Source organism: Protopterus annectens, chromosome 17.part0, assembly GCF_019279795.1.
Source record: "Protopterus annectens isolate FY-2018-M chromosome 17.part0, PAN1.0, whole genome shotgun sequence".
Taxonomy (NCBI): Eukaryota; Metazoa; Chordata; order Ceratodontiformes; family Protopteridae; genus Protopterus; species Protopterus annectens.
The window spans coordinates 288,620,767-288,635,766 of NC_056751.1; the positions used below are offsets into that span (position 1 = coordinate 288,620,767).

A 15,000-nucleotide genomic window follows, 5' to 3' on the forward strand; every position below is an offset into this window, starting at 1 on the left:
GCTCTGTAGGGTGTTAGTGCATCTGTGTATTTGTCTCTGTGTGTGTGTGTACATGCATTTTATAGACCAGGCCTGTATATTAGGTCTGCCAGCATATATCATACAATGTTAATGTTAGTACCTGCTAAGGAACTTCATCTCATAGTCCTTGGTTATTTCCCTTCATCTCTACTTGCATACAGTGTGACTCTAAATGTCCCTTAAAGGGATATTAGCAATTTTTGTGCCACAAAAAGCTCTTGGGGTGAGAATAACACCATTACAAGGAATAATATAGACTTATATGTTTTTTATGTAAAAAGTATGCCAATTTGCATTTTATTTTATTGGTAAGGATTGTGTCCTGAAAATTTTCTAGAGCTGAGTCAAAATTCTGCTATTACATAGTGATAGACTGAAGCCACAATAGTTCATTACTTCAGTTAGTATATAAGTCACTATATTTTTTATGCTAATTTCAGTGATAGAATACTTTTATATGCCAGAAAGATACAGTATCAACTATGTGCTGCAGATAGAATATCTTGCTTTGAGAATTAATATATGTGTGATACAGTAATGATACCATGAATTAGGTAAGTGAGAGTTCCTGTAAAGGACAAACTTGTTTATGAGTATCTCGAAAGGTTTGATGATGTATGTTAATTAGTGTCTGAAGCCTGCTGTTGTAATATTTTGTAGGTGTGTCTATGAGGAAAGTCAGTGGTAAGGTAGAGTACATTAGCCTGCTGCTACAACATTTCATAGGTTTGTCTATGAGAAAGGTCAGTGGTAAAACAGAGTATATAAGTGAAGTACAACATTCGAAAATATATTCCTGGAATTCATTAATGCCTACACTAAGTGTACACTGTTCTGAGTGAACAGACAACACAATCATAACTCACTCCTTCTTCCTCCTAAGTTTAGTTTTCCTACTGATTTTCTTGCAACCTTAAATGTCAAGGGGGATTCATGAAGGTTACCACAAAGTATTGACTATATGTACACTTAATGTAATCTTTCTGAATGACTAAAAAGCACAACTAATGTGGTAGGGATGTGCTTGAATACTGATCGTGTACACTCAGTGTGCATTTTTTTCAAAATAAATTGTACCTTCTTCAAGCATAACCAGAAATGGTGTTCAGGTATTTATTATAAGAGAATTGTGTAAGAAAGATCATTCCTTTGACCATTCCTGTATAACTGGACTAACTCTCTGAACTAAAGGCACTCAATTGATTAAACATAAATGACATGAAAAAGTAATTCTATAAGGTTCTTTTTTTATGACCACAAAAATAGTAAGTGCATTACTCACAGTACATACAATGTTTAGACTAACAGACTACCAGTGCACCCCTCTGGGCTTTATAAAATTACCTTGAATAAACAACCAGAGCTAATAAATAAACACTTTCAAAATTATATTGGTCTTTCTACAGAGAAAAATAAGTCTGAGACTTTTAAGTGCTATTTACATTGTTTTATTATAGCTTGTTTATTAAGTGACACTTGGGGGGGGGGGGTTGCTTGCATTGATATTTCCTTCAGGTGAATCCTGTCAAGTTGTTCGACTTGTTATCCATCCATCCATCCATCCATCCATCCATCCATCCATCCATCCATCCATCCATCCATCCATCCATCCATTCTCAACCCCTTTTCCCATTTTGCACATGGGGTCAGGGTGTCACTTCTGCAGTGACAATCATTTCATAGGATCATAGGATCATAGGAGGTTACTAGACTAATGGCCTGGGGCCCTTACAAGCCTAGCCAAGTGTTTATCCCCAAAAAAGAAACCTCAGTCAGCACCTGTCACCCCTGTCAATGAGGGACAAAGGTGGAACCTCTGGGGCAAATTTGTGGTTTCCCATCCACTCATCAAGGTTGCGCTTGAAGAGGGTCAGTGAGGTACTCCATTTGACATGTATGGGAAGTGCATTCCAGAGATGGGGCAGCCTCTGGGAGACAAACCTGTCTCTCCAGTAGGTTTTGTCAATGTCGCATATTAGATTTAGGCCTATTGAGCAGGTAATGTGTGAGGAGTTAGACTTACGGATATGGAGCATCTCTACTAGGGCAAGGTCCGATATTAACTTGTAGGCAAGACACAAATCACCTCTGAGCAATCTGTATGATATCGAGTAAAGTGATAGTGATTTGAGCCTGTCTGCATAGGACAGGTGTTGGAGGCCATGGATTCTCCTTGATTTCAAGGCAAATTTTACACCGCCAGGTGGCTAGCCCTGCTGCAGAAGTTGTTCAGCTTGTTAAGTATCTGAATTTCAGCACATAGAATTGTCTCCCATTGCTAGTAAAGTGGATTATACCAGTGAAATGAACATAATTCATTTATACATCCTGTGGTCAATATTCTCTGAGAAATGTTCTTTACCTTTAAAATGAAGCAAACAGGGGGAAGCAGATGGGTTTACATAGTATGGGCTATTTTATAAACAGAAAAGTGATACAAGTAATTCAATAATTACTTAGACAAGGGCAGTCAAAGGTGCATGCATATAATTCTGTGATCTGAAACTATATTTTTAGGGTATATAACAACATGTGATTTTCAACCTGGCATGGACATTTCATATTAAATCTGATGTCCAAATAACGTTTACTCTGCCTGGTATAACAATATTATGCTTTTTTTGCAGATACCCCCCCCCCCCACACACACACACACACACTCACATTTCTTTGAGTAGTGTATTTTCTTAAATTAACATGTTGATTGACAGAACATCATTCCATGGAGGTCTTCTACCCACCCTTACACTTGCACACCTGCTAGATTCCTTGTTCTATGTTTCAAGACAGGGCACATAGGTCCAGAACACTGGCTAGAAATCACATTGTGTCAACACCTGTCTCAGGAATTCACAATGATTTTTTTTAATTAAACAGTCAGATTACCCCAGTGTGCATCATTTCTAAGTCAGCTGCTTGCTGCCAGATGATATGGATTCGAGTCAGGACTGGCACATGCCATAGCCAGTGAAATCTGCAGAAATGGCCTGGTGTGTGCCCAAAGTTGTCGGTATTGTTCCTCTGGTCACCCCAAGGGGGGCACAATGAGGGATAACACCTCGTCCAGCCACAGTGCATGCCCAGCCCTGTTTCATGGTCAACCCTGACTGACCCAGCCCTTAGAGCCAATCCTTATCCCAAAGCTATGGATCTGGCTTGCCAACTTCCCTAACCTACATTGTTCATACATACCAGTGTCTGTTCACCTTGGAGATCTGCTGCAGATATGGATATGGACTGACACAAGACTTACACCCTCTCCTCCAGAATTTCAAAGACCATTGAGAGCTCACCTGACACTGCCAAACTGCGACACTTTCAAAACACAGAGACTGCAGAATACTGTGTTAAGGAAAGTTAAGGAAGTTGTCCCTTATCTCTGACACATTTAGACTACCCATCAGAAATAGCACATCTTTCTTTCACCACTCTAAGTATTGGAGTTAGTGTATATGGTCACAGGGGTGTGGTGAGGCTTGCCACACTGCAAAAAACACCCATGCTGATTTTTCACTTGAGGTGATGATGCCATTGTTAAACAATATGACTTGACAAAATGTCAGCCAACATAAGTGCTGCTCTAGAATTGCCATATACATGTGTGTGTGTGTGTGTGTGTGTGTGTGTGTGTGTGTGTATATATATATATATATATATATATATAAAAATATATATATATATATAAATATGTGGCTTACAATCACATAGTAGATCACACTGTGTGCGATCAACGTATGTGCATAAATCAAGTAGCAGGACCATTAGTGCGAGTACTATATTGTCGAACCTCACTATAGCGAACAGCTGTTATAGCAAGGTTTGACAATGTAGTGCAGATCGCACTATAGTACGGAATGGGAAATGTACCCTTTCCTCAGTGTAGTGCAATCTCAGAGTTTGTTTATATAAGTAGGGTGTGTGTGTGGGGGGGCAGCCCTCACATGGGGGGGGTGCAGGGGGGCTTTCCCCCCTGCAAAACATGTTAACATATGTTTAGTGGCTAAGATAATTTCAGTGAAGTTGAAATGTTCGACATTTGACTTCACTGAAATGCTCAGTTCAGCATTTACTGTGGTCGGTGTGATTTCTGAACATTTTCTTCGGATATATGCACTTTCGGCCACAGTAGTGTCGAACATGTGATAGTAAACATATATATATATATATATATATATATATATATATATATATATATATATATATATATATATATACATCTATTACACACAGAACTATAGACATATAAAATATGAATATATGCACACACAGATATATGCCCATTTGTGTGTTTGTATGCTTATGCACCATATGACTGTACATATATTAATCCATATAGTAAATGAAGCCAAGACTGTATACATTCATGGAATAACACAACATGAGACACTATTAAACGTACAGTAGATAATGATGTCACAAAAGCAAAATGCTCAAACCAAATATAGCAGAAATCAATGAGTTTGCTATAATGAGTTTGGAGGTGGCATTCCTGTAACTAGTGAGGAAGATGGCAAGAGACCATTGGTGATGTTAGCAAATTAAATTTATGTTAGTCTTGCTGAGGCAGTGCACTTTTGAGATGCTGGAAGCTTACCACAACCCTTCACCTGGATTTTGGCTTCTTCCTCTTTATATAAACACCAAAAGTTATGTATTTTACTTTGAAGATGTAGTTATCCGCAATGTATCATAGTATGGATACATGTCTATCTGTTGAAAAACAAAGCATTCAATGGCATGTATCATTGAACATGCCATTCATTGAGCCATTATAAGGTTTTGTTATGGTAGGGATAAGAAAATTTGCCCTTTCCCCACTATAGTGCGATCTTGGAGTTTGGTATATATAATTAGCAGGGATGGGGGAGGGTGCAGCCCACCACATGAGGAGGTTTCAATGAATGGCATTTATGATGTAATGTCATTCGATGCTTTTACCCTTTGATGAATAACCATAGACCCTTATACTATCAGCTTGACCATAACATTGCAAGGGTACACGGGTATAACAGGATCACCTCTGAGTGCTAAAATGGGCATGAAAACACATGGCATTAGCAGAACTGATCATGTCAGGGGCATAAGAAATACTTTATATATTAGAGCTGTTCTAAATGTAATTTTGCTTTTAAGAAGGAATTGAATAATGCTTTTTTTAAATATAAGTATGTGAAATGGAATTCGACTTCTTTTAATATTATTTTATGATCATGGAACTTCGATATGCATCAAGGTGTTCCAGTATACCGAAGTGTGAAAAAAAGTGGTGGGATTATGTAATGTATACAATTCTATCAAAAGTCTGTTGGGGGGGGGGGTGATTCTTCTGCATTTCAGACCTCATGTCTTTTCTTCTTTACAGGTTACAGCGCAATGTCATTTGACGGGGCAACTGGTTACGGGCATACACCAGCTCATCATTCAGCTCAGTATACCAACCACGCATTCAAACACGAAGACACCATTTCCCAACAGCAGGTTTTAGGTATTTACCGAGTCCTTAAATGATTTTGCTGAAATTGCAGTTATGTTTTGAGGATCATAACCTATTATTTGTATATAAAATAGTTAAAACCTTAAGTGTATTCATATCAGATATACATTTGATGCATGCATATATGTACATTTCCGATACTTTTATAAGCTATTGTTGTGTACTAAACTTCTTAGCAAAGCAGTCAAATATAAATCTGTTTTAAAACCAAGTGGCTAAACTGCTGCTAAGGTATTTCAGGTAAGACCTTTGAATTGTAAGCATAACTTAAATTAAATGCTATAGTGGACAGTGGAGAATGGTGTCAGTATGACACATGTAAACTACTAAAGTAACTTATACATGCAAATCGAATGATACAGATGTACATGTGACAGTTAAACAGGGAAGTTCTGCTATAGCTATCTATAATAAATCAGAATTATTGAAGCTGAAGGTGTACCCCAAGGTGTTATTGTGTTTTCTTATATGTCACAACCGCTGCTAGGATGGCGGCAGACAGGGTTTTAAACTGTACAAGACAGACTGGGGGACAAACTGGAGCACAAGCAAGTCTTTACATAAAGGAAGGGATTAATGCAACAAAGATATTAAAGACATAAGAAAGGCGGTGGACAATGCTGGCCACTCTGGATGCAGGAACCTACTCCATTTTTCAAGATGAAGAGAAGTGTAAGGCAGTGATACAATAAATACTTAGAGTGGCAAAAGAAAGATGAAATATTTCTGATGGGTAGCCTAAATGTTTAGTGCTTTATCCACTTTTTTTAAGTGTGCTTTTTCTCACTGCACATGTTAACTGTTGAGTTTTGGATACACGAACTGCCTTCCTAAACAGACAAGGAGTAAAAATAGTGGTGAAACTGAACATGAATGGGAACAGCATAAAACTTTCTAAAGAGATGCACACAAAATGAAGATAGTGGCTAACACAGGATAGTTTATCTGTTAGGTGGGATAACTCATATTACTTGGTTTAATAAGTTCTTACCTGCTGACAAATTCCACGTTTCTGCATTAAGTTGGATATTGTGGGGAAGGATTTGAATTAGTACCTGCTAAAGGCACGAGGGCTGTACTTGTGACAACTGGAACTATAGTACTGTAAGTGTGAACAAGTGAATATATACTGAGTTTGAGTCTGCAGCACCAAAGAGTATTTTCCTTACTCCAAGGTGCAGCAAGTTTGGAGTTAGTGCATACAAGTAGCAGCACTGGTATAGGAGACATATATCACCAACATTGTGGGATGGAGGAGGTGAAGTGTCCTGCAAAAATGTTTAAAAGGTTAACAGTGACTTTCACAATTTCCTGTTTTTCTTCTACAATCATAGTTTGTTTATGAAATGCTGTTATTCCCACTAGATGGTTTTGTACTTCTGATAGGATCAAGCCGAATACCCTTTTTGTACTGCATTAAACTTTACTGAGTTTTTTTTCAGACTAGATTACTTTGCTTTAATGTACAATTTACTAGCTTCAAAGTTTTCACTGATAAGAATCTGCACTGCCCAGTTTTCTCATCATGATCATCTCATGTGATGCTTTTATATTTCACTAAAAGTGCAGATCTGTAAGCTCACCCTTTCATATGGAAATTTATTTTGCTGCTATATATTTTCTTAATCCTTTGACTAGAAATGGATTTGTAAATAGATGTTAAGGCTGAATTTATTGACAGGTTCATATAAATAAATTTGAATATGCACAAAATGCAGGATACTGCTCCGGTACAATGAAGGCTGTCTTTACGTATACCAGGACTAAAAATGTCCAATTATTTTAGAAAGCCCAAAGGCTAAAAACAAAACAAAAAGTAACGAAACATATAAAACTTAATTTCACTGATTTAGCGCTTTCATCTCCAACCAGGAGACTTCTTCAGAATCAGTGTATCATCACAATTTCCAGTATTTTTTACAACTTCCAAAACTTTTAAAACTGTGTAATTGGCTGGCATTTAATTACCTCATTAATTGAAGTTATAAATTTAAAGGCAGAACATACATATACATAAATTGAAAAGGACTTGAATGAAAATACAAAAGGTATATATGGCAATCAAGTTGTTTCTCATTTCTTATAACAACTTTTCATTGAATTATTTTCTGACCCTCGATCAATAGTTAAATATCAGAGTAAATACAGGTTAAAAACATTAATACATTAAAATATGTAAATAAATAAATAAATACATAAAAACAAGTATGATAGAAAATATACTAGTATAACATATAATGGTTAAACCTATAATATGAATAATAGTGTATAATAGTGAAAAACATGATCCAATAAGGAAATATAGAAGAATAAATGTATGTTGTGTGTTAAAATAGATATGTACAAATATAAAAAATATAATAAATATGAATTTAATAAATTTAATAAATGTATATATAAATATTTAATTAAGATATAGTGATATAGTGATATGAAGTAAATATAGTGTATATTTGATAACTAATTAATTTATTATATAGTATATTAAAATATAATAAAATATAATAAAATAATAAAATTTTTGTTATTTTTATTATTATTGTTTTTAAATATAGTTGTTGTTATTGTTTTTATTATTATTATTGTTGTTATTATTTCATCCGTATTTCTTCGGATCAGCTGCAAGGAGTTTTAATGCAGGGGTGATGGAAATATGGTCATTGAGGCCTTTACCACAGCATGCATCAAGTCTCAATTGCCAGATCATCTCACGAAATTCAAATTGTGTTTCCCAATCACCCCCTCTTTCTGGGTAACCAACTTCTTCTATGACCCAGAATTTGTAATTAGCCTCCTTACATATTAATGCATGTCTATATAATGCATTATTTTCACTGTGTTTGTTAATGTCTCTAATGTGCTCATAGATTCTAGTCCTAAGATGATGTTCCGTTTTTCCTATGTAGTAACTCCAACAAGTTTTACAGAAGGCCAAATAAACTACTCCTTTTGAGTAGCAACTGTTATATTTCTTTGCCCTTAGAATGATTCCAAGACTGGGGATACTAACCTCCTTGCATCCAGCAATATAAGTGCATTGAGCACATCTCCCACATCTAAAAGTTCCAAGTTTAGCACACGTCCCTCCTGCCTTATTCTTATTGCTTTCAATAATATTCTTAATATTTTTACTCCTCCTGTAACTGTATTTTATCTTACCTTGAAATACATTAGTTTTGGTAGGCATATTTTGGAACATTTCCCAGGTTTCATTTATACATCTTTTTAACCATCCAATTCCATTATAGTAAGTCAGAGTTAAATATGGTGTTGTATCTACATTGTTAGATTCCTGCCTGTTAAAAGTAATTCTCCTCCCATCTTGGTTGGAATCTACTGTCAAGTTGTCATTATTTAACAGGGGGACATATTTACTACCCCTTCCTAACTGGACATATTCCTTAATGGGTTTAATAAATTCAGATGGGTATCCCCTTTGGGATTTGGAACCTAGTGAGGAAACTATCGGCCTTAAAGGTGGATCATGTAAGGACTTATGTATTTTTGGGATACCAAAAATAACAGGTATGACCGGTTTGGGTACTTTCAAAAATTCATATAATTCCTTGTCAATCAGTCCTTGCAATAAATTATCTTCCAATATCAGGTCTATCTTATTGTAGGAAATATTTATCTCATTCCTAGAGACAAATTCGTATTGATTCTCCTTGTCCAAAATATCCATCATCATTCTAGTATAATCCCACTTGTCCATAATTACAACCCCTCCACCCTTGTCGGGTTTCATTACCCTAATTCTTTCATTGTTACTTAATTCATTAAGCAATTCCATTTCAGCTTTTGTCAGATTGTTATCTAACACCTGTTCCTTCTTATAATCTTTCCTAATTCTGTTAACAACACATTTCTCAAAATTCATAATTTCATAATGGAGGGGGGGTGTATATACTTGATCTTTTTAAGCTAATTTCTTTTGATTGTGAATACTTATCATTGTACAAATACTTAAAATTAAGTTTGCAGGTGAAAATTTTTATGTCCAATAATATATTTTCTATCCTAGGTTTACTGGTAGGCACAAAAGAGAAACCTTTTATAAATAGATTAAAATAATTTTCATTAATAACAGTATCTGTATAGTTAAAAATATTAAAATTATTGAAAGTATTAATAATACTGTCTTGTTTATTTTCTCCTTTAACTTGTGTTATAATTTTTTCAACATTCAGAAATTAAGTTTCTATTTCCCTTATCTGTATGTCCTCCCCATGTATTTGGTGTTTCTGTTTTCCGTAACTTGCGCATATGAGGGTTGCTGGGTCCGATTCCGTATTCTCTCGGACCTCCTCGGTTCTTCCATTTTTAAAGGGATGACATCCCCCATATCACTATCTCTATAATTCTCCTCAAAATGTGATTCAGTATTATATAGGTTGAAACCATTATTATTCTTGTTCTGTCTATGATCCCTACCTGTTCCACCATTTTGGTATTTGTTACTTCTGTAACTGCTATGATATTGATCCACACTATATCTCTTGCCTTTTTTAATTTCACTATAGTAGGCAAGGCCCCTCTCATGTGCATCCAAGTCCCTTTCCAATTTCTTTAATTTCCTATTCATATTAGTGTTGATATTGTAATCAATGTCATGTAGCACCCTATAGTACATATTTTTGTATTCATCTACTGAAAATAAAAGGTCATTACTAATCTCATTGTACAGTTTGTCTACCTCTTTCTTAATATCTTCCACAATCTCAGTATTGCGCTTTATCATAACTTTAATTATAGCCAGCCCACAGTCATTTAGTATATCACATACAGTTTTAAAAAACATTTTTTCATCAGTACTGTTATTTGGAAACTTATTCAGTCTCAAACCTTTCGGTACAATTTTATCTTTTAGACATTTGTCGAAGTACCAATTTTCAACAACCAAAGTTTTGTATTTTAGTAACAAGTTTTTAAAAGTCTTACATTTGTCCTTGCATGTCAGGCTACCCGTCGAAACATTCTTCTTTACTTTAGTATGAGAATTAAGCGACTGGTTTAGCCATATGTTAAAATCCATATCCTGATAAAAATCCGGTGTATATTTCCTTATTGGATCATGTTTTTCATGTATATCACTTCATATCACTATATCACTATATCTTATTTAAATATTTATATATACATTTATTACATTTATTAAATTCATATTTATTATATTTTTTATATTTGTACATATCTATTTTAACACACAACATACATTTATTCTTCTATACTTCCTTATTGGATCATGTTTTTCACTATTATACACTATTATTCATATTATAGGTTTAACCATTATATGTTATACTAGTATATTTTCTATCATACTTGTTTTTATGTATTTATTTATTTATTTACATATTTTAATGTATTAATGTTTTTAACCTGTTATGACTATGATATTTAACTATTGATTGAGGGTCAGAAAATAATTCAATGAAAAGTTGTTATAAGAAATGAGAAACAACTTGATTGCCATATATACCTTTTGTATTTTCATTCAAGTCCTTTTCAATTTATGTATATGTATGTTCTGCCTTTAAATTTATAACTTCAATTAATGAGGTAATTAAATGCCAGCCAATTACACAGTTTTAAAAGTTTTGGAAGTTGTATAAAATACTGGAAATTGTGATGATACACTGATTCTGAAGAAGTCTCCTGGTTGGAGATGAAAGCGCTAAATCAGTGAAATTAAGTTTTATATGTTTCGTTACTTTTTGTTTTGTTTTTAGCCTTTGGGCTTTCTAAAATAAATAACTTTTGTTTGACGACCTTGGGATTCCTTGGACATTTTTAGTCCTGGTATACATAAAGACAGCCTTCATTGTACCGGAGCAGTATCCTGCATTTTGTGGGGTACCTTTGTGTGATCTTGGTTACTGGTAAATTTGAATATGGTTGGTTTTGTAAGAACACAGTAAAATGAAATATGTGTTGTTATTTTTCACTGATAGTACTAGTTTCAGTGAATACTGTTGTGCAAAAAAAGTATAATAGTACTAAAGTGAATTTAGAATATTTTAACCTGATGTTTCAAATTGTAGCTTTTATGTAAATAAGCTATAATATTTTCTGAATTTAACTTCAATGCTGAACTTTCTTAGATCATTTGAGCTTGAGTATACTTTAGTAAATGCATATCCCTTTAACTGAAATGAGCGGTGTAGTTTATTAAATGCATATCCCTTTAAGTGAAACGAGTGGTGAATTTTAGTAAATGCATATCCCTTTAACTGAAATGAGTGGTTATTTTTAGTAAATGCATATCTCTGTAACTGAAATGAGTGGTGTATTTTAGTAAATGCATGCCCCTTTAACTAAAATGAGTGGTTTGTGTTTGATGGGTCTAAACAACATGTACCGAGCAGTCATGTCTTGTGAATGACTCATGTTTCTTTTTCTATTCCACCATACAGATCAGCAATATAGCGTTCCTCCTCCTGTGTACAGCTGCCATACTCCAACAGACAGTTGCATGAATAGTCAGGCTGTTCTCCTGAGAACACCCTATAACAGGTATGTGATACATACTACACTAGTTAACTGCTCCATTGTCACTGTATTGGTTATTTACCACTCCCACAGTTTTTCCTTGAAGCTCATTTGAATTTATAATTTCAAGAGCAAAACATAGAAGTTGAGGCCATGTCCTTTTTATATTGAATTACTTTTTTCATTCTTATTTTTTATTTTATTTTATTTTTTGCCTTTTCACTGTCTTCCCTTATCGCCATTCATCTTTCATTGCTTCTCTACTCCCAGATTAATAAGACATAAACTCAGACCATGCCCCCAGACTGGACACTGACTGAATCTGCCATGCCTGCAGTCTAATGTGAGATTCAGGGATAGTTTTTTTGTGGTGGAGTCCTGAACAGATATCTCTCACACCCTTACAAGTATGCATCAAATTTTGGTAGCACAAATTCCTAATTGATTAAGTTTGGAAATGGTGTATACAGTTTTATGTATTTGACTAGCTTGCTAAAATTTCTCAGACTGGTTATTCTCCTTGGTGATAGAGTCCTGCATTTCAGTATGCAGACATGGAGTTGCATGCATTCTCTGTTGAAGAAGATTCATTTCATTCTTTGTTACTTTTGGTGTTTATCAAACTGATCACTGCCACAGTAGCCTTAGCTGTAAGGGTTATATCCTACCAAGGATATAACAGCTGGCCAACTTCCAAATTATTAGGGCAGCTTTCACATACCCAAACTGTCAGGCAGCTCGAGCTGAGCTGAGTCAAAGTCAAGTTTGGGCCCAGAGCCCTCCAGAATGCTTTACTGCCGCTGAAGAGTATGGCCCTCTGAGGATTTTGAGTATCGACTGTCAGCTTGTGCTGTTTCTTTGCTGGGCAGATACATTCTCCTTGGCGTAAAAAACATCCATTTCTTATTTGTGTTGCTGTTTTATTACTTTCCTCTTCAGGAAAGTTATTTTAAAGCTAAGAGTGTTGTGTTGTAATGGACTGTCAGAAGACTGTAATGACCTTTTAAAAGGAAGGCTCATGTTTTCTGTCATCTTAAAAGTGGTGCAAAATAACTGAAACCAATATTTTCATGGAAAAAAATGTTTTTATTTTATTTTTGTGGGGCTGGCATATTGTTTCAAAAAGCTTTTTACTGTGTTTTTTGTCAAAAAAGTAACTTTTGTGGACAAGTAGTGTTTACCGGCATTTGCTGCTTGTCTTCCCCAGGAAAGAAGCACCATTTTGAGCTTGACCATGGAGCACGCTACCAGTCCCATGGTCGGTCCTTTTTCAAGGCACAAAAAAAAAAAAAGTAAACAGCCTTTGCCACCACAACAAGCTAGCAATTTGTCTCAGCCATGGGTGGTTGATTATGTTGTGGCCATTTGTTGTACCTCAGACCACTCATCTTTCAACTCCCAGTAGAGCACTGCACACAAGATTCTACTCCCTGCTTGGAGGTTCCAAGAGGAGGAGGCCATCACATATTGTGAGTGAAACAGAGAGAGATGAGGAGTCACTGTATTGTGACTTGGAAGATTTTTCCTTTGAACCATATCTCCCATTGTCATATCACATGATATAATCTAGGTGGGCATGAAGTGCTGCTGAAAAGAAAATGTTTCTACTTACATGGTAGGGCATCCTTCCATTGTCCACCCACCTATCAAAGCACTGATTCTCTAATCACAGGCCCAGCATCACCACAGGCGATTGTGAAGCAGCTATTCTGACAACACACATTGACAATATCTGATGTGCTATTCAAACTTGGGTCTCCCAGGCCACAGTCAAGAATTTATCCCCCTTTGTCAATGGAGCTGGCTTAGGGACCCTTTTTTTCAACTGTTGCGTGCTGTTGCACAATTCTATTTATAAATGTCATCTCACAGTGTTTTTTTGTAACTCATGTTTTAGGTCAATTTGTATAAATTCATTGTTAGAGTTTAGGTGTTGGTGGTTCATAGATGGTCCACTGAAAAATTTGAGTTCAGAACAAGATGTTTTGGCAGAGTTATAGGCATTTGTTGAAAGTAATATCAAAAATGTTCTTTTTCATCCTTCCATGACCCCTTTTTCCTGTTTTTGCACTTGGGGTTGGGATATCATTTCAACAATGACATTCGTCCAATGTTTTCTCATGCTTTATGTATAAGCTTCCATTTTAACATATTAAATTTAGAGAATAATCACTTTATGGACACTTCTGTCAAACTATTATGTGCTACTGCTCAATTCCTTTTCTAAACATCATTTCACTACCATTTTTATAAATCTTACTTTGGGTCAAGTTGCATAAATTAATTGTCATAGTTCTGATGGGGTGGTCAATAGAAGGTGCATTACAAATCTGAGCTATAAATGCCTATTTTAACTATTTGGCTGTTCTGTGTGAAGCCTTACTCTAAACGTTTCAGGGATGTGTTTGGAAGGACCCTTCTTTCTATTTGTTCTTTGCCATTGCACAAGTTCATTTTAAATGTTACGCATTTATTTTCACAAACTGGATTTTGCACTCAAGTTGCATAAATTTATCATGCTATTTAGGTAATGATGGTCCATGGATGGTTTGCTGAAAATTTGATCTCTTAATGTTAAGATTTTGCAAAAAACAACTTTGTAGTGAAGTCATCAGTGCTTGTGTTACAAAGGTTTTATTTTGTGATTGTTTTCTTATGTACAGTTTTTGGATGTATTTTCTTCTTTTTTGTGTTAAAGATATTTGCAAGTTAACTGCAGATTGACTACAGTATCTTCTTCCACTGCATGTCGGTTAGCGGTGAGAGACATAATAACTGCTGGTGAAATTTTAAAAGTTGTGAGCGGAGTCCTTTGGCTGTGTGTGTGTGTGTGTGTGTGTGTGTGTGTGTGTGTGTGTGTGTGTGTGTGTATATATATATATATATATATATATATATATATATATATATATGTGTATGTGTGTGTATATATATATATATATATATATATAAATACTTTTTATATGTGTATACATGGCATACATAGACATGTA

At 35.1% G+C, this 15,000-nt stretch overlaps 1 protein-coding gene across 3 annotated transcripts in view; it reads left to right on the forward strand.

The window, feature by feature from the left end:
* WT1 (WT1 transcription factor) overlaps window positions 1–15,000 on the forward strand; it is a 370,953-nt gene that overhangs the window by 23,144 nt on the left and 332,809 nt on the right. For all 3 annotated transcript variants that reach the window (XM_044059036.1, XM_044059037.1, XM_044059035.1), the window contains exons 2-3: window positions 5,384–5,506; window positions 11,932–12,031. In XM_044059036.1, coding sequence (XP_043914971.1) covers window positions 5,384–5,506; window positions 11,932–12,031 — 223 coding nt within the window. The remainder of the gene's footprint in view (window positions 1–5,383; window positions 5,507–11,931; window positions 12,032–15,000) is intronic.